Source organism: Artemia sp. Qi Xiang Cuo, chromosome 6 (genome assembly GCF_049724085.1).
Source record: "Artemia sp. Qi Xiang Cuo chromosome 6, ASM4972408v1, whole genome shotgun sequence".
NCBI lineage: Eukaryota > Metazoa > Arthropoda > Branchiopoda > Anostraca > Artemiidae > Artemia > Artemia sp. Qi Xiang Cuo.
This window is the reverse complement of record NC_142799.1, coordinates 77,605,521-77,627,169: the sequence shown is the minus strand read 5'-3', so window position 1 is coordinate 77,627,169 and position 21,649 is coordinate 77,605,521. Positions and strand designations below refer to the sequence as shown.

Sequence of the window (21,649 nt, the reverse complement as noted above, 5' to 3'; positions counted from 1 at the left end):
CAAGATGGGTAGTAATGGACTGCCATAATCAGGAAAAGAGCACTAAACCGAGACATAAAAAAGAAAGATGAAACAGATTTATTTTTAAACGTCCTACAACAAGTAAAAAAGGAATAATATCTTACAGGTGTTCTTGAGTCATTCACTGACACATTACTCAACATGGGAATCAGACCAACGAAACGAATCAGTCGTTTAGAAAGTACTTCACACTATAACTCGAAAACAAAAGATATGTCTTTGTAAAACCGAATATTCCCATAAAGTTATAATTTCATTTAGTCACATGCTGACTTGCATAATCTGAAACTACAGATGAGGCTGACATTTAAAAAAAAAGAAGGTTGTTCTGCCCGACAAAAGCAGTTCCTGGACTTGAGTGACAGAAGATTGACACCCGACAAACAGACGCGGGAGTTAGCGACACTGACCGTTGAACGATGTCGTCCCAAGATAGTAGCAACTTCTTTACTTAAATAACAACAATTGCGTGAAACCTATGGCACGCCACCCGTTAAAAACTAGATTAACACATCTTTTAACAGGTGGAGGAATACCCGGGGATTGTTCACTGGTTCCTTTCTTTTACATCACTGACGTTGGGCAGGTATATACGGAAGATTTGTCTACAAACTTGCTTTAAAATTCCTCGTAATTTTTTCAAACGTTATAGCATTAAAAGTTTCCTGGCCTGTATTAGATTTTAATTATTTTAACCCAGGCATACGTAAGATTTGTAAATAAGTAGACTGTTGCGTTTGCCGGATTCCAATATAAGAGAATAGTTAAGATGACATACATTCTGCCTTTACACTATAATAAATTAATTGAAACACCATACTGGACTTTAATTAGATGTTTTTTTTTCGTTTTTGTTCAGAGTTGGAGTATATTTTTCATTTTGTTCTCATCTTTTTAGATGTTTGTTTAAGCTAAGTTTTTAGTCTTTTCGATACAGGCTTCTAAATATAAATCCAACATATTCAGACTTTATTATAATAGACGCAAAAAAGTTTTTTTGTGTTTTTTGCTATCATATTAAAAATCATCTCCATTTTCTAATACTTTCATTTCGTTTTAATTGCAAATCGAAAGGCATTGAAGTCTAAGAAATTATTTAGAGTTACTAAGGTATTGCTAATAAAGTTAGTGTTCATTAAGACTTAGTTTATGTATCATATTTACATGGTCCACTATTTTGGTAATGTTTTTTTTATAACTGTAGCAGAGTATCTCAGGGGTTCCCTACGTTACACCAACTGATGTACATTTGAGAGCGCCAAGTGTGCCGCACAGTTCCGTCATGCGTGGCACAGTCCCCACAGGAATTGAAACAGTTCCACCACGGTTGACACGCACTACCTGATGTAAATGATTTTCGAAAGTCAGTGCCCCTCGTGTTATAGTTAGTGTTAGAAATCAGGGTCAATTTAGGAAACAAGACACGGGTGATAACTACGCATTCTGCCTTTTTTTCATATGCAAAGTACCGCCCACTACCCTTTACTTGCCTTCCTAATAGTTTGTTTTGGTTTATTTCTCTAGCTGCTTAGGAAAATTTTTTATTATTTTATGAACCCTTGCTACATCTTTAAACAATGCTTTCGGTTGTGAATATTATTATATACTCATAGTGTCCAATACAAGTACTGGGTTTCCTTGTCAAGCGCCTCTTTACTTTAATCAATAAAGCCCCTTAGCCCGAAAAAATGCTATTTATTTCATTACAGCCACTTAAATACTGATACTGAACTAAACTACAAAAGAAAACTCCATCGGCAGGAAGGACCCTCTTACGACCTGAACCCTTCTCAACCCCAATGAATTAGGTGAAACGTGGTGACACACAATTCATTAGAGAGTAGATTAACACATCACAAATATATCTTTTAGCAACAGGTAGGAAGGAGGTTACGAACGAAGACCTCCTGCCTAGGTTCTAGGGTAGGCTGAAAATACCATGCAGAGCCGTTTTCACAACTCATCGCTCAAATGTCGCAAATCGGAATGAGAAAGATATGAATGAGCATTAGAACTAGCGTGAGAACATGCAATGACGAATTAGTCTAATGGACTAAATGTAAATTAAATATTTTACCGCTTTCCTGATTGGAGCGAAATTAAATAAACTCGCAACCAAAATCTTATTTCTGTCCAGGAGCGTAGTTAGGGGGAGGCTGTCATGGGGAGCAGTCTCTGAGGGAGCACCAAACTGATGGATTTTTTTCGTTAATACTATGATCTACTTATATTGTGGTAGTATGATGAGGGGGTGGGGGCAAAAACTGACATTCTCCCCTCGCGTTGAAAACCCTAAAAATACCTCTGTTTCTTTCAGACTATCAAAGCCTACAGTTGGATTCTAGCCTCAAAACTTGGGGACCAGAGTTATTTCACATTATTAACTTTCTAAATAAAACTAGATTTTCTATGATCTACATTAGGGCTGTATGACCTGTGACAGCAAAATAGATTTGTCTTTGCTTGGCGATACGGGACCCAGTATTCAATCACAGCTGCCGCAAGATTAACGAGGAAGGGGACCCGTCAGTTAAATATATTCCCCTGAAATTTCTACGGATGCTGGGCAAGACGTTCATGTCTGGTCCCATCATTACGTTTCATATGAATGCATAAACGTACCATTTTTCATTCCACGACTGGCTGACTGGTTTTATCCGTATCGGATAAAACCGACTGGTTTCCACGACTGGTTTTATCCGTATCGGCTTGTAATAAGTCAGCTTTTCGACCTAATGATCAAACATTTTCAACTATTAAAAGCAAATAGGACGGTCACGCGTAAACAATATGGAACAAATCATTCGGCATATCGACGAAAAAACAATGCTACAATCTCTATTTTACGGCAACATATTGATTTACACTTAAGAATCGAATTAAAAAAGGTAAAATGCTTAAAATAAAAATACCAGCCGCTTCTGATATGCCAAAATATGCCAAAATACAAAATTCTGATGAGCCAAACACGCAAAATTCCTACCCTAAAATGACTGTCACACTATCTTGCAGTCATGAATCATATCCGAAATGAAAGACAAAAAAAAAAAAAACTATTTAGAAACAAAATTCTATTTCAATTTGAAACAGAATAAAAATGTAACAAAACTGACAAACATAAATAAAAAAACTTGATCAAGCTAAATCATGTGGTTCAATATTGTAACTATCACTGACTAGATACAACTATGCACAAAAGCCATGCAACAACATCATCTAGCCATGCCGTACAACATTCTAAACGGACTAGCACAAATGCAAAATAATGCACAATTTGAAAACAATGCACCGGAACACACACACACGCGACGTCCGAGGCCCGTGGAATGAAAGCCTTAATTTTAGTCTCATCTGAGTATTCGTCGGCCCTATATTGGGCAATCGGTAGGCCGTACCTTATTTTTTTGGTGGGGTTGATTTTAAGACATTTTGGATTCTTTCAAATTTTTTGTTTTTGACAAAATGCCAAAAAGTAAGTTCAAGCCCACCGGAAACGACCTTCGAAATCAATCTTAATACTGTGGGAATCCATGTTTAGCCGTATAGACATGGGGTGTTAGTGGTGGAGTGAGACTGCTAAATGGGGGTAAAATCCCAGGCGATTCATCCCACGGAGCCTCTAGCTACCTCGTCTGGTGAGGCTGGGGTGTTGGAGCTGGTGATAAGGCCATATGGGAGCCACTGGGGCTTGAAAGTCCGTGAGGCACAAAATGATGCGGATGAGGACTAGATGTCGGTGATCCATGCATTGAGTAACTACTAGAATTTGAAACTGGGGGTAATAAACCGTGGTGAGGGTGATTCATACTACCACCATACTGAGGTGACTGTAAAGGATGAGAGAGAAGGTGGTGAGGGGTAGAAGCAGGAGGAATATGCCCACTATACATCATTTGTCTTACTTTTTGGTCGTCGTCTTGAACGTTATATGTGAGTTCCGTTTCTTCAAATCCAGTTGCGGACATTCTCTGATCTCCAGAGCCGTTTGGCGGATCTGGAGAGTTTAAACACGTCTGGATTAGTGCTTTTCCTGCTTCAGATGTGATCATTGGCTGCAACTTTCGAGTGGCAAACGTATACACATGGCCTGTTTCACTGGCCACCAGAAGCATAACCTGAGTCCCTGTTAATGTAGACAGCTCATATGCCTGAAAATAAAAATGTTGATTAAGAACCTTACAGGAATTAAAACTACTTGTACAACCACTACTACGAAAGAGACATATGACAGCTGTTTTTTTTATTAAGCAGTGAACTATGTTAAAATTTATATTAAATTAAAAAAAATTTGATTATTTTAATTACTTGACGAGACTACTCGCCAAGTACTTCAAGAACGTCAAGTACAAGACTACTCGTTTAATTACTTTAGTCGTCAGACCCTTAAACCTTCCCTAGTCCAGCCCTAAGGTTCTGAGTTGTGGGTACAAATTGTCATCCTAATCTTCTGTTGTTTTTTTTTTAGATTTTTAAAAAACAAAGTTATTCTTTAAAAGATTTTGCAATATTGTTCGACCAATTTCAAAAGTTGGGGATAGATTCTTTGATCCTTTGGAAGGATTTGGTACCTATTAACGTGTGCAACTCGTGTTCCTGAAGAATTTAATTATGAAACTTACAAGGATTAAAATAATTAATACATTAATTTCTACGACCGTTAATCCGTTTCCTTGTAGCCGACTATTAAAGGGAACCAGTTAGTATTTGTAAAACTGTTAAACCATCACGGACAATTTAGGGAATAAAACTTAGAAGAACTTGTGAAATGCTTATTGCTGTTTTTTTTTGCCTATGTTAGAATAGCTCGGAAACTCTAGGAATTGAAAATGTCGAACAATCGAAAACAGTTTTAATTCAGAACGGACTGGAAAATACGTACTTTCAGCTATATTGAACATCAGTATTTTCAAAGTGTCAAAATTGATCCGGTAAACATTAATTTTAATTGATTTAGTTGCACCCTATCAAGACCTTTGATATTATTTGCGTGATACTAATTGACTAAAAATGTCTATTTGTTAAGTAATTATTTATTATTAAATAGTAGAAAACTAATTAAAAATTAAAGGATCAGCATTATTATTCAGAACTTTATTCACTATTCAGACAATTTCTTATTACAGATTCGACGAAGTGACTGACAATGATTGATCACCATGTATTTTCATTTTTCAAGATATAGGGAATGAAACTGGGAGAGGTTTTGCAACAATTAAACACCAGAAATATTGTGAGTTCAGGAAATGTTTTTTCGCCAAAATCCAAAAATCAAAATTAACCTGTAAGCGAGCAGACATTTTTTCAATTTTGCTAATATTTGCAACAACAGCTTAACTCTAGGAGGATTTATTTCAATTCTGGGACATATTTGAACTCTAGTAGATAAACTGTATTCTATACAAAGCCATATTCAGACAAGGCCGTATCTAGGGGCGGGGTTTGGGGGCTTGAACCCCCCCCCCCGAAGTATTTGTCCCACCTGTATAAAATAACGTAACAAAAATGAATATAAACAGATTTTTGATGCGTTTTTAAGTTCTTTTTGTACGTACCCCTCCCCTGAAAACAATTGTTTTGTACCCCCCCCCCTGAAAAAAAATACTGGATACGGCCCTGTCTACATATAATCTCTTTCTACTAATTGGCCAACCTGACTGACAATCATTGATTGCTACTATGTAATTTTATTGTCCGAAACATATAAGGGTCGAAATAGGTGAGTTTTCATAACAAATAAACTGCAGATATATCGTGAATCCAGGAACATGTTTTCCCTCTAATACCGGGAATCAAAATTAACCTATAGCCTACGCGAGGAGATATCTATCCCGTTTTTGCCCATATTTCCATCAATAGTTAAATTCTAGGAGAATTCATTCCTTCTCTATTAGGACTTTAATTATAGAACATTAACTTTACTATACACACAGCTATCCAACGGATAGTATCTTTTTTACAAATTGGACGAACTGAATGGCAATGACTGATCATAGTCTATTTTTGTTATTCAAAAGATATAAGGAATAAACTGAGTGAGGTGAGGTTTAATGACAATTAAACAGCTGAAATATTGTGATCTAAAAATTTCTTTTATATATATAAAAAAAAAAAATCTAAATTAATCAACAAACAATCAGAAATGCATCCAGTTTTTGCTCATGTTTCCAACAATATTAGCATTCTGTGAGGATTTATTCCCAGTCTGGGAATACTATATGTACTATATGCATAACTGTATTCATCCCGCAGATAATCCTTTTTACAAATTGGACGCACTGACTGACGATGAATGATCACCATGTACTTGTATTGTTCAACAGATATAAGGGACGAAACTGGTGAGGTTTTCATAACAATTAAACTGCTGAAATATTGTGAATTCAGGAAACGTTTTTTTTTGCCAAAAACCAAGCATCAAATTAACCTGTAAGCGAAGAGATACTTATCCAGTTTTTGTCCACACTCCCAACAACAGTTCAACTTCAAGAGGACTTATTACATGTTTGAAAAACCAGATTCAGCTCCAATTTTTGTTTCAAATTTGGTATTTAATCGCTAAAATACCACCACGAGTGACAGAATACCCAGGAACTATGTTGGATATGGTAACACCACAAAAACTAAAACACTTTTAAAATTCCGTGTATCTGCAACCATGATTATTTTGAATACTGATAGTTAGTGATTTTTTGGCCATCTTTTATATAAAATATTTTTAACAGTTTGCTGCCCAGTTCCGCCCTTTATAATTACAACAGAACACAAATCTAATAATGAGACCGTCGGTATATCTCATTATCACATTTTGGATATCTATCGTGTTTAAAGTTATAAAAGTAGAATATCTGAGAAATTAATAGAAACATGTATATTATGTTTCAAGAGAATATGCACTTAGATATATATATTATGTGACAACTCAGAGGGTAATGCATTGTATTTGAGTCTTGGTACGTTTTTTTCATCAAAAATGCGTTTGGAATAATTTTCAACCATAAAGTATTTGCGATGAGCTACTTTTTGTCAAACTTCTCTATGTGGCTTTTATGATGCTCTATACAAATCAAATGCTCTGCATATTCTTAATTGCAATTAATATAATTTTTTTTTAATTACAGTTGAAATACAATAAAATTCTTGCAAATATTTTTCATTTTTTATGGTCCGAGGCTCATGGATACCGACGGTCCGCCCAAGTTCTGCCAAAGAGGGTTCTTTTCAGAGACGTGCGCAGGAGGGCCTCAGGGCCTGGGCCTTCCAAAATCACAGATTTTCTTCAATTTCTGGGAATTTTTTAGTCAAATTCATCAAATTAAACGTATTTTTCCCCCGAAAAGATTAACCATCTCTCCCAAAAAATTAACCATGCCCCCCCCCCCCAAAAAAAAACCTTGCGTGCGTGCCTGGTTCTTTTGCCTGTAAATGTTTTTTTTTTCACAAAAAATGTTCCCCTTTCTGTGTTTTTTCTAAGAAGGGTCAAATGCTCAGTCTGTCCCCTTGCAAATATCAATGCCATGGTTCCTGCCATCAATGTAATTGGCTCCAGTACTTCCATATGACCGCTTATGCATGACGTAGCATTAAAAGTGAAAATGCGGCTAAAGGCACCATTTTTTTTGCGATTTTCAAAGCGAAAATTCCCCTAGGAATGCCAGGTTATAAAGTCACTTTGAAAACATACACAAATTCAAAGGATTCAATAAACAACCACCTAAAAATCACCAAATAGCCGAAATATGTCACGTTTCCCAAACTGACTGGCTTTTGTGTCATGATCAGACTGAGTATTCATACATAAATCAGTTTAGTTATAGCTGGATGAATAGGGCTGGAATTCTGATCAACCTGTTTGTTCGAAACAATACCAAAGATTTGCGTGAAGAATCAAGTTAAGCAATCAGTTGCTTACGACCAAGTGAGCACGCATTTGGACCATCAATTTTATCACATCAACACCAAAATATTTCAATCAACTAATCATCAAAAGAATTTATCAAAGATATTAACCTAAAAGTCATTTGAGAACAACTCAAATACAACATTGCACGCTATTTATCAATTTTACAGACAAATTTTGCACTGTCTGTCGGCCTTAAAGGCACATCTCGTGCTATATTCAATACTTAAACTTTATAGCAAATCTTTGCCAAGGCCTGTCGGGTTTAAAAACAATCTGGAGCAGGTGGGGTATACTAAGAGTGGCAGAACTGTGCCAGACGTGGCAAAAGCACCACGTGGCAAAAAAAAACACTTTCACCACGATTGGTAAACTTCCCTCATGCTCGGCACACTCCACCTGATGTACGTGTTTTCTAACAGGGGAAGACCCCTTGAATTAAGCATTAAACTGAGGTCCCTTGGTTAGTCGACATCGTAACTTCAGCATGAGATTCGAAAAAAATCTACGCAGATGCAATACAGTGGTTCTGTTCAAACCTTTTACACTGGCATAACTTGCGACTTTACGCAATGGTATGCAATCTTGCGGAGCAAATTTTGTCCGAAACAAAGGTATTGCCAAGTAGACCCGTGCCACAGTAGACAGAATATACAGTATCGACAAAGGATATACTCTTAGTTAAAAAAAAAAGAAAAAAAAAAGAAAAAAGGGAGAAACATATTTAAACCACACAAGATTCATATTCCGCCTTTGTGCACGCGCGATACCGATGTACACATCACGAGGAGCCTATGGAAAAACCTTTTTTATTTTTTTTTCGTCCGACCACTAGCAACTAAACTAAGGTTCTGACGTATATTCCCAGGGTCGGTACGCGCGGTATCAAATGTGTTTCATGTTTGGAAAAAGAAGACGCTACAATCTTCAGTGACCCGTGCAAAGTAAGTTTATGTTACATTTTGCAAAGTCAACATTTTAGCAACCCAATAGCATTTTATGCATTTAATAAATATTGAAAATAAATTATAAAGTTTCGTTGGAAGGACTTTCATGCCGTCTTTTCATCACAGCTGATCATGCTTCAATAACAAAAAGATCATTCATTATCAGAGCTTCTCCTTTCCACATTTTTAGTTTTTGAATAATTTGCTTACGACGATTGTGATGATTTCAGACAATGATCTGGTTGGTTTTATGAACTTTTACGTTAGCCTATAGTGTGAAAAAACTTGCTTAACTGTGAAAGGTTATACTTAAAGAAGCGTAACTTAAAACACTTAGCATAGAATATTACGTGCGTAGTAGGAAAGCAGCTTTAATTTCAAACCACCCACTCAAATTCATCTTGCATCCAAATTGCAGCAGTATATCACAACAAAAGACTAAAAACGAGTTGCCATTAACTTTGATATCAAGGCTTAAGCTCTTCAAAGAAAAAAAAACCTATCAAGGGACAGAAGAATTAATTTGGCACGCTTTTCCCTTAATCCAACTAATCCTGTGACAGGTTTTTTTTTCTGATGAGTTTGCTGGTACCAGCTTTTGGCACAAAACTAAACGCAATAAAAATCCTTAACTCATTGTATGATTCATCATGTCTCAGGGCTATTTCAACAAAGGCACTGCCTATACTGTACCACTGAATAGTATGCAAATTGCACTGGGATTTGTGCCACAATTTCAGCTGTACTCTGCCGAAACCTGGTAACTACATAACATCCGATTGAGTGAAGAATGAACCTCTCTTAATCTGAACATGGCGAGTCCAAAGGCGGACTCATAATTTTCCAGCCTACAATACTTTCTGTGAAATGATCTAGTATCTATAGGAGTAAAAACGTATATGTCAGGTTTTCAAGAGCCAAAATCTTGTACGGACATAAGCTAATAAAATTATAACGCCTAATAACTACGTCTAGCAAACAAGGGAGTGACAAAGGTGGGAAGAAAACAGAATTCGGGAATCCCATTGACCGAGCTCTGTGTCCATCTATTTTTTACCATTTTAAGAATGAAAAAAAAATTACTTTGTGATTTTCTCGAAAATTTGAAAAATGCCGATGCTACGCTTTGGAAGAGCACCAACGCAGTTTAGCTAAAACATCCCTCTATTTTTCCCATTCTAAAAAAAAAATCTATTTCGTAATTTTCAATAAAATTTGAAAAATGCAGATACTACGTTTTGGCAGAGAATAGCTGAATTTTCTATTCTTGTTTTGTAGCTTTTGGCTTGGTTACCACCAAATCCAATAAAAATTCGCTTACAACTCATACAGATTCGCTTGTGTGACATTTGCATTCAGTTCGACATCCCATTACAGCTTACGCATAGTTATCTACATCTATGGGTTTGCCTGTGGATAAGAAACTTCATATTTTCCATTAGAACTTCTTTATTTCGCAATCCAGTAAAATTTCTTTGCGGAAAGATTGAAAATATTCAACTTTGATCGCATGTACAAGTTCGAATTGCGTGCAGTAAGATTTCGCGAAGATGACGGCAAGCTCAGTCAGAAAAAATCTACATTGTGATTGTAAATTTCACATCTGGTAATAATCAGGCATTAGACAGCTTTTTGCTCGGATAACTTACTTTTATAGCACAATAATATATAAGATTCTCACCTAATTATGTAAAAAAAACTCTATGAGGCAGAGAACATCGTAGTCAAATCTCATCCATGGTACCTAGCCAGAAGGGACTAAGTTAAAAATGAAAATTTCCCTGAACCTCAGTTTCATGCTTCCAAAAATGTGTTCAACGAAACTCAATGCCCAATAATAGTTTCCTAGTTGAGCTATTTTCATTGGTCGTCCACCAGGGGAAAAGAAAGGCTTTTAGTTTGAATGTCCTCGATGTAAAACATATAATCCCATAACTACATTCCTTGGGAAGTATTATTAAGATTAATCGAATGACAAGAATGACCCTGTTCTAGAAGTTTGAACAGGTAGCAAGGGCATATACATGTATTCATATTAGCAAGGCGGTATCCAGGGGGGGGGGTTACCCGGTTTGACCCCCACCCCCCCCCCCGAAATTTTTTACTGATTCGAAAATAAGTCGAAAATTAGTAAACCCTAGGTAAAAATCAGTAAAATTAGTCGAAAACTGAGTCAAAAATTAGTAACCCCCCACCCCGAAAAAGTCAAAAATTAGTAGCCCCCTCCCCCCGAAAAAAATCCTGGATCCGCCCTCGCATATTAGGGAAGAGAACAAACTGGTTAATACAGCAAACTGAAAATTTTGGGAGATTTTGGAAAAGGTCTTTAAAATCTGCATATTTTGTTGAACTAGCAAAACTTGCTTGCGTTTCGGGCCGGTAGATGTACTTTAAAGTCTTCTAGAATTCTTGTTTCTCTTTAGCTCTGACTCCCAGAAACAAGAAATTAAATTAAAGAAGCGTTATTATTATTATTATGGGTGGACTCGCCAAGCTGAGTCTAGGCTCAGGCCACAAAGGTTAGTGGCATCAATTGGGCGGGAAGGGCAGGGGTGAATTTGCCCCCTGGATTTTTTGCCCCAGAGATTTCAAAAAATACCTTTGAGGGGGGGGGGGGTAATTTTCATTTACAAGGCATGTGCTGTGTTTTCATTAAAAAAAAACACAAATTTGACACCGTGGAATTTGAAAAATACATTTTGCACCACCCCCTGAACTTTACTCAATTGACGCCACTGTACAAAGGCCCTTTCCTTCCAAAGAAATACTGGAACTTCTCGATCAGAAATAATATTTTTTGAATTTGAACAATGGTACAGCATGGTCAATTCGTAAAACTTGAAAATCAAAATACAAAAAAATAGTCGTTAGCCCCTTACTCCCATGAACCAAAAAAAAAATTACTACAAGAGGACCTAATAACGATACATTTGTATTTCAAAGGTCTCTTTTCAGCCTTTCAAGTAACAGAACAAAACGCGTTGATTACAAAAGTCCCTGGAGTCAAAACATAGACAACCTTTGTGATAATTTTTAATTGAGGCAAGAAAGCGGTTCTAATTATTATCATATATCAACATGAAAACAACGTAGATTTAATGACAGTCGGCTTCCAGCCGCTTTAATGGCCATACTTCGACTGAAAGATGAGAACGTAAGTAACCATCAGTTTTTTCGGCTTTTTAATTAATCCTCATGACAACTTCAACAAAACAGTTGTCAAGTTTCTTATACTTCAACCACTTATACATGTACTGGTGTCAAACCGCAGGAATTTACACGGAAAATAACGCGGAATTGTTAAAACTAAGAGGCCTTCCAGACAATGTTGAAATGAGACCCAATGGAACATGTTCCAGCAGCCTCTGAAAGAGAAATTCACCTCGCCACGTTCACTAGTTTATAGTTCCCTTATCAAGCCACAGTTTTAGGTACAGTTGCGCTTAATGGTACACATCGCTATAGACTGTCGAAGTAATGCAGTGATGGAGACCCGTAAAGCGGGTAATTGCTATCTTAATATATCGAAGAGCGTGGTTTCTCATTCAATTTACAATATTTAATATGTTGTTTTTTGGGGTTTAGGGGGGGGAAAAGGTACCTAGGTTAGGTTAGGTTACGTATTTAATATATGCTATGATTTAACCCCCCCCCCCCCTAATGTGCAAATATATAGCCGAAATTTGTTTATAAACTATTATATATTCATCTTTTTTTATTAGCATTAACCAAACTTGACTTATTTTGTGTGTACCATTAAGCGCAACAGTACCCAGTTTTATTAGCTTCGTTTGAGCCCACCCTCAGCAGATTTTACCTATTTCAGCGGGTCATGAAGCATACACAGGTTGAAGGAGGCTGATATACCCTTGGTTAATAATGAAAAGTCGTCCTTTATCGTGCCGTTTATATCAACAGTCCTCTTTTGACCTTGTCCTTAATAACTCTTTTGATTAGCTTCTATTCGATCGGACAGTTCTCTTGAAAATCAGTTCTTATCCGCACGTAAATTACACAACAGTTTTCGCTTTTCAACAACCAATGAAACTCTTTGCAATCTATCGCGAACGATCCAAAATCTTTATTTATTCTCAAAATATTCATTTAATGCCACCGTCTAAAGTTCCGTTTGTTCCTTCAAAAAACATTCTCCAGACGATCAAAAAATTTGACACAATTTTCTAATTAAAACATGCGCATAGGATAACTATTCTTTAATCTCTTTAACAAGGTAACCATTTCAGAAAAACGCTTTCAGAAGAAGAAGAATTACTTGTCGGCGGCAACAGGCAATAATTTGGCGCAACCTCGATCAAGAAAAGAAAATACATGAGCTCATTAAATTACTAACAAAATCCAGATAAAAGATGTGTATATCCAGAAGGTCATTAAAACTGACTTCACTAGTAGCTGCAAACACGCAAGTCTTTGATGAATCATTCGAAAAAACTAATACTGAACAAGCGAAAAGACCAACAAAGAATGTGTTTTTTCCCTTTCTTGAAGTTCTGCTGCAGATCTTGGAATATTTCCGTCTGCTGATTTTGAAATTTCAATCAGATGACTAGCGAACAAGGTCCTCAATGTTAAATCTTTCTTACGAGGAAAGCAGGTTGGAAAAATTGATAGTAAGACGAAAGTTTGTACGAACTACGTACAAACTTTCTTGAAGTTCTGCTGCAGATCTTGGAATATTTCCGTCTGCTGATTTGAAATTTCAATCAGATGACTAGCGAACAAGGTCCTCAATGTTAAATCTTTCTTACGAGGAAAGCAGGTTGGAAAAATTGATAGGAAGACGAAAGTTTGAACGAACTACGCATCTATGTCTCTTCCGTTGGAGCTGCTGAGAAACGGACTTCCAGCAATATATGAGAGAGGGCTTTCCGCTTTAAGATAGATGCAGTGTCACAGTAGCCGAATTTTCTCCGTTGGCAGACGATTCTTTGCAAATCATATTAACAAAGGGAATGTTGAATTTATAGGCAAACCAATGAAAATGGTTTGTTATTAAAAACAGTTCGCGCTGATTAAAGCTATAAGCCATTTTCCTACCGCCCTAACAAATAACTGTGGCCTTACAATTTTACTAATAGCTATGCTTCCTCAAGCTAACAAAGATTGGAAAATTTTAGCAACTCAATTTTTGTTTCCCAACAAAAAAAAACAAAAAAAACTACATTTAAAAGCCATATTCAGAAGCTATGAGCTGCCTTTCTCAAGCCGAAAACGTCCGGATGCAGTGCTGCAAAACTAGCAATGCAACTTACATCGAATTTCACCATGAAAAAAACTTACGTCGGCTTGTGTCACTATCATTTTAAGCTTTAAAAAAAGGATGTTTAGATTCTAACAATTCCCACTTCTAGCTAGTATTTTTAAACCTTTATTGGGACAAAGACATACACAAAGGAATTGATTTTAATGAGAGGTCATAATTTCCAAAGAATTTTACAGTAAAATTACGGTAATCTTTGGAGAAAAACAGGGAAATCTCGACATATCATGGGGAAATCTTGAGCTTTAAGGGGGAACAACTCCAAAGCCTCTCCCCCGGTATTTGTCTTCACAGCAGAGTTTTTGTAAAGAGAGCCCCCCCCCAATCCAATATAGAGGATAATTCCCCAATATTGGTCCGCAGAACCTCTTTCCCCCAGAGCAAATTTTAAAATTACCAAGTAAAACATTTTTTCCGCGTTTTAAACCCCTTCCTCCCCCTCTTTCAAAGTTATTATGACGCACCCCCTTCAATTCCAGACTTGCCTACCAGGATTCAATAATGACTAAATAGTTCCAAATCTTTTGCTCTTAGGTAATATTTTAAATACGTTCATTGAAGCACCAAGACGCAGCAAACACATATGGACCTGCTCTCCCTTCGAAATATCATAATTTTTATAGTTTTCCCCGGAATTTCGACAATTATCGTTTAATTCATCAGTTTTTTTGTAGGTTTAAACCCTCCCAACACAATAAATACCTTAGGCGCCTGACTTGCACCCAAGTTGCCATAATAAGATGGTGTTCACGTACCTGTCTAGTTTTTTTATGACAACATTCATGGCACCAGGCTACTAAAACTTGGGACCTGACATGCCACAAATCAACCATTTACCTAGGTTTTCTTTCTAGACATATGCCATTTCCTAGACACAACGTTGGATTTCTTTTTAAAGGAATCATCAGATAGGTTTTCAGGGATAACATCCCTCGGGAGGCCATTCCAAATGGAGATACAGTGTCTTACTAAGTGGTTCTTCAAGTACTCAGTGCGTGGAGTCTTCAGTTGCAGACAATCCGACCGCAGCATGTTTCAGCGTTTTTGCTTGACATACAACGATAAAAGTAGTGACAAACCATCGGAGGGAGGATAGTAGATATAGCTGATGAATACAGCCATTGAGGCCACATCAGATGTCTCAGTGAGAGGACCAGAATGGAGCTACAACTCGCCCTTGAGTCCCTATTCTGACTCTTGTAGAGTGGTGTTAACTTTTAGGAGCCCCTGCACAAAGTAGGCATTAATATTTGGTAATAGGCCTACGTGTCTGTGAAGACACTAATACCCATGCAATTCCTGGGGAAGGCGTCATAACAACTAACCGTCAGGAGCACTAACGTCAGGACATCGACAAAATCCATCATAACATCGACAAAATCCGTCATAACATCTAAAATTTTAAAACTTTGGTTTTTGGGGTTTAGGGGTACATAAAAGTAGTGACAAACCATCGGAGGGAGGATAGTAGATATAGTTGATGAAAACAGCCATTGAGGCCACATAAGATGTCTCAGTCAGAGGACCAGAATGGAGCTACAACTCGCCCTTGAGGCCATATTCTGAATCTTGTAGAGTGGTGTTAACAGGCTTTTAGGAGCCCCTGCACAAAGTAGGCATTAATATTTGGTAGTAGGCCTACGTGTCTGTCAAGACACTAATATCCATGCAATTCCTGGGGAAGGCGTCATAACATCTAACCGTCAGGAGCACTAACGCCAGGGCACCGACAAAAGAATCCGTCAGAACCACCAACGGTCATAATGTCTAAAATTCTAAAACTTTAGTTTTTTGGGGTTTAGGAGCGAAAAGGTACCTAGGTTAGGTTACGTATTTAATATATACTGTGCTTTACCCCTCCCCACCTGATATGCAAATATATAGCCGAAATTTGTTTCTAAACTATTATATACTTATTACTATTATATAAACATATAAATTTTTTTTTGTCGATGTCCTGACGGTTAGTGGTTCTGACGGATTTTCATTTGTCGACGTTATGACGTTTAGTGCTTGTGACGGTTAGTCGAAATGGTAGCACCCCCAACTCCTGTTCACATGTATAACTCGACGCTTGCCTGCAAAAGTTACAGATGTGCATCCAGCTCTAGAGTCTAGAATTTCGTGTCCAGAAATTCAAATTCGACCAACCAGAAAGCCTATATTTATCAACTGGGCTTAAGGTTGGCGCTCACATGCATATCTGGCTGGACTTCTATGCCTAACCAAATGCACAGGGAACATACATGTCTAGGCAAGGAAGTCTAGGTGGACTTGCATGTCAACGCTGCTTTCAATACTCAATATTTTCCCATCTTCAGTGTTCTCATTATGCAAAGAAAATATTGCTAGGATTGTCAAAACAGTAATATATAGCAACTAAGCTTTGTAACCATAATTTGGGAAATCATGAAAATAACAAAAAAAGATTTGAAGCAAGAGTGATTTCACAAACCTTTCAGAATCCATATCGATTTATTGCATGTTCAGATCTTGAAGCAGATTTGGACAAGAATATTACTGAACACGAGCACCATACTATTTTCCGCTGATTTATTTTTTCTGCCATTCAACTAAATTTGGCATTATATTGGATGTTTTGGTCTTGCTAAAATTACAACTTTAAAGCCTTTTAAACCCCAAATCACCGATTAACAAATACGGTATATATTTTTCTGAAATTTGACTGAACTTAACAATATAGCCTTAAAGTTTTACACGTTTGATTAGATTGTTGCTTACCAGCTGTGACGTGACAAAACTGACAAAGGAGGACCCAAAGTGGTAAGCCATACGAGGCACCATCTTTGGAGGTGACATCGCCGAGTTCAGGATTATTTGCTTCAAGGATTATTGAGCTAATTTTTTTAAGGAAGGCATAGCAGCTGCCGCATCTGCATATTCATTTATCTGTGCCTAAATTCCGACATAAAAAAGGTATTATGAAATTCATGACTAATAGAAGATGATCACAGCAAATTCAAAACAAGGATTAATGTTTTTGTCTTACAAAGGGCAGAACCTTCACAACTTATTTGTCTTCAAAACAACATGATAGCACAACGCTTCAGATAAACATGTGCGAAAACATAATACTTTAACCAAAGTATATAAGATTCGGTTTGTCACGACTTATCCATTCAAAATCCTGATTTAGTTTTTTGTACCTCAATAAATAAAACAAGTGTTAAATTTACAAGTGATAAAAGGAGTTAGATACTAGCTTTGCATTCCAGGTTCGACAAAAAGTTATTAATATTTAATAAAATTACAGTTTTCGTTCCAGATGACAGCGAATTAACACCTGGAACGTTCGAAAATTAACTTCGTATTAAATTTTTGTGAATACAGTTATCTAGTGTCTTTAGTGAATTAGCTTCCGCACAATCACCATCAAATTGGGAAAATTGGGGGCAATTAACCCATCTAATGGGAATTAATAAGTATTACGTCATTAACACTCGTATTTTTCATATTTTACTCATTACTCAATGAAGTTACACTTAACTTAAAAATCATAATAACGCGTGTAAGTCATAAATACTAAATTCATAATCGTAAGTTCATAAATCGTTCCCGGTTTACCGTTAGTTCGCATTAAATTTGAAGTAAATACGAATTAAATTGCAATTTCCACCTGGAATCATGCTGTGTACATAAGGCCAGACCAGAAGTAAGACATAGGACAAAGGAGGGCCCCAGAAGGCAGGATTGGTGGCAAAATAGTTTTTCCCATAGGCCTATGCATCTCTTGGAGCATAACCTAGTTCAGTATTTTGAAGCACCTGCTATGGGTAGAAGGAGTAGATGCTATGGATATAAGTATTTTGTTGGAGTATTAGAAGGAGTAGTTGCTATGGGTATAAATTACTATGGGTAGAAGGAGAACCACTGCACGGTGATTCGGTCAGTTAATCCATTCCGTCTCAACGTATCATATTTGTTTCTTAAGATTTCAAAAGCTGTTTTTTTCAGAAGTCATAATATCTCTTCTCACTGTTTACCCCGCTTACGGGGGCGTAATTTTCTATGGGGAAGGGGGGGGGACTGTCCCTCAGTGCCATCCCCCCCAAATGAAATCTAGTCTTTTTTTAAATCTTGTCAAAACTAAGACAAGCCTGCATAATTCAAGCATGCACAGAAACAGGTCGGTTTTCTTCAGTATATCTTTGCCTTTACGGTATAATATGGCTCATTTTTCCGTTTTCACTATGATTTTCACTTGATTTAGGAAAATTTGCTCCATGTTTGCTCCCTCCCCAAGATTTCGACGAAATTACGCCACTGTCCTCTTATATCACTTACCTCACTTCTATCTGTGCTACTGTAACGAAAAGGTGTGGATACTAACATCGCTACTACAATATGGCTTGAACTTACATCCTCCAAATCTGGAGAGTCTCATATCCATCATGCTGTGGTAATAACAGTATCGTTATCGCAAAGTGAGTTGAACTCACAACCTTCAAATTAAGAAGGGATTTTTCTAGCTATAGTGCTTAAGTAGCTAAGTATAGTTCATCGACGGTAGGAAAGGAATCCGCCACTTCCTCATCTCTTCAGATAACCGTTGAAAATTGCGATTTCCTAACAAAGTTATTATTGCCCAATCCTACAGAAAATGTACGTGTTGAAACAACTTACGTAAATCTTCTGGTTTTACTATGTCGTGTGAGATTTATAGCGACTAGCACATTATCTTTTGACTTACTTCTACCTATCAGGTCAGGCGGGAGCGCCCTTGTCATTCCTTAACTTGAGTAGACAGTGAAGGAATCCATCCTTGTTATTTTTAATTAAGCAAGAAAAGTTTGGCTATGCCTCTTTAGTCAACTAAACTTAACATCATTCCTTAATAAAGCATAGAAAATGAGTAATGATGAGGAACAACTGGTGATGACGCTTCTTTAATAAAACAGGCCTATAAAGAAGAAGACGAAAATTTCAACTATGAGTACACTACAGTTCAGAGTAAAATACCGGTCATCACATAAATATGATCACTTTTTAGTCGAAAGTCATCATTTGACTAACACAGACGATTATACATTTCAACAACTGTCACCTGGCGGGGTTGAGACCAACTGAATATTCATCAAGGTGTGTTTACGCAGATAAATGATATTGGTGCCTTTCGTCATGTGGGGGAACTACAATTTTTCATTTTTTCTCTTGCAGCTCGTTACTTACACGCAATGCATTGCCAACTCTCGGCCAACTGGTGTACATCTTGAAGTGTTCCGTCAAGCGTGCCCCATTTGCACCATGTTTACAAGAATATAATAAATTGTTTTTTGAGAGAGAGAAGGATTTATTAAAAAAAAAACAGACGCAAAAAATTATTGCTACTTCCCCTAAAAAGAAAAGCTTGTCCGAAGGGGGAGGTAGAGAAAACAAAATCCTTAAAACAAAAAGAACAATTGGCCACCGACACCACTAATACCACCACAATAAATACAAAATAATATTATATATTATACTTCAGTTTTATAAGCAAAATCTTCTTAAGGGAAACAGCTAACAAAATTGAGATCATTTTCAGTGGTCAATATCTCATAGTCGATATGTCAAGCCAAATTGATTAACATCAAATATTTTACATACAACTAACAATCTCCTACCCATTGTCCAGAGTAATGCCTCACTAAATTTGATAATATATTTTATACCAGATAAAAGTCCAAAGTGAGGTGTCGTATATTATATCATGACTGACCGGATTCAATTACCGCAGACTATCAAGATAGACAAGAGGAGCGTGTGGAATAATTTAGCTCTTCGACCAGACCTGAGTCCCAACTCCCTATAATTTACACATACCTAATCTTCCCAACCGATCGAAATTCATAGAAACAAGTGTTAGTTGATGGGTGGAGAGAATACCACCGAAGAGATAAATTTTGAATAATTCATAGACATTTTGACTGACTATCGCCTTAGTGGATCTCAATTCATATCACAGTCTATTGTGGCCCAATGGATTCTTGATCAATCAAATTCTGTAGGTTTTATGCAGTGGTCTAACGGCATGAGGCATAGGAATCCCTGTGGTTTGTGTAGTTGGTAGAAGTTAAATGACACAATATTAACTATAGTCAATGGCTGGACATGGTGCCATTTTTACGATAAATGTGACTTAATCTATACAGGCTACTTAGTTTTGATTTTTTGTAACAAATTATATCATTGCTATGTGCAGAGGAGGTAATCCCTCCCTAAGCAAGGATGCCAATGAGAATTTAAGAATATCCCGAGATTCAATTGCATTAAATCCCAACATTCGGGAAAAATCATGAAATAAAAAATAATAATATATATAGGTACTTGTATATATATATATATATATATATATATATATATATATATATATATATATATATATATATATATATATATATATATATATATATAGGTACTTGTTAAATATCCTGAAAACACTCAAGAAGTGAAGTTAGGTTAATAATAATAATTGTTTAGGTTATTTGCAATGAAATATACACATTTCATTACAACCACAATATTTCGTATTGGTGCGTACATAGAGAAGGGATTAGAATGAAGGAAAAGTTTTTACAATTAATTGTTATTTATTATATGGAATTACATTTATTTTCTCGATAATTTACCTTTTAGTATTTTTTGCTATGTATCATGTTTCTGTGTGTTTCGTAATTTGTTCTGTTGTGATTTCTTTATTTTTCATAAATTTTTGTGTGTATATGGCCCTTGGGCTTTGGAAATACACGATCTTTCTATGTATCTATACCAAAATATGATGAAAATATAATACTTTGTTAACAAAATTATGGAAAACACAACAGAGAATTATGGAAAGCAGGCCGCCCAGAACGCATTATGTTAAATACCTAACCTAAACACCTCTATATATTAAATCTTTAATTAAAATATACCTACATTCAGAGCCGTATCCATAATTTTTTTCGTGGGGGGGGGGGGTACAAAAAATTCTAAGAACGCATAGAAAATTTGTCTATATTCATTTTCGTTACGCTTTTACGAGTCGGACAAACATTTTGGGCCTGGATACGGCCTTGCCTGCATTGTAGTTTACTTCACTGAGACTAAGCTAATTGAAACCAAATGCGAAAAACGGCCTTGCCTGCATACGGCCTTGCCTGCATTGTAGTTTACTTCACTGAGACTAAGCTAATTGAAACCAAATGCGAAAAACGGCCTTGCCTGCATTGTAGTTTACTTCACTGAGACTAAGCTAATTGAAACCAAATGCGAAAAACGGCCTTGCCTGCATACGGCCTTGCCTGCATTGTAGTTTACTTCACTGAGACTAAGCTAATTGAAACCAAATGCGAAAAACGGCCTTGCCTGCATACGGCCTTGCCTGCATTCTAGTTTACTTCACTGAGACTAAGCTAATTGAAACCAAATGCGAAAACGGCCTTGCCTGCATACGGCCTTGCCTGCATTGTAGTTTACTTCACTGAGACTAAGCTAATTGAAACCAAATGCGAAAAACAGCCTTGCCTG

General features: G+C 36.7%; 1 protein-coding gene across 1 annotated transcript in view; it reads right to left on the bottom strand.

Moving 5' to 3' along the window:
* The window catches only part of bs (serum response factor blistered), a 201,410-nt gene that overhangs the window by 158,367 nt on the left and 21,394 nt on the right, over positions 1 to 21,649 (bottom strand). Inside the window, exon 3 of the mRNA XM_089091217.1 lies at positions 3,924 to 4,169. Coding sequence (XP_088947343.1) covers positions 3,924 to 4,169 — 246 coding nt within the window. The remainder of the gene's footprint in view (positions 1 to 3,923; positions 4,170 to 21,649) is intronic.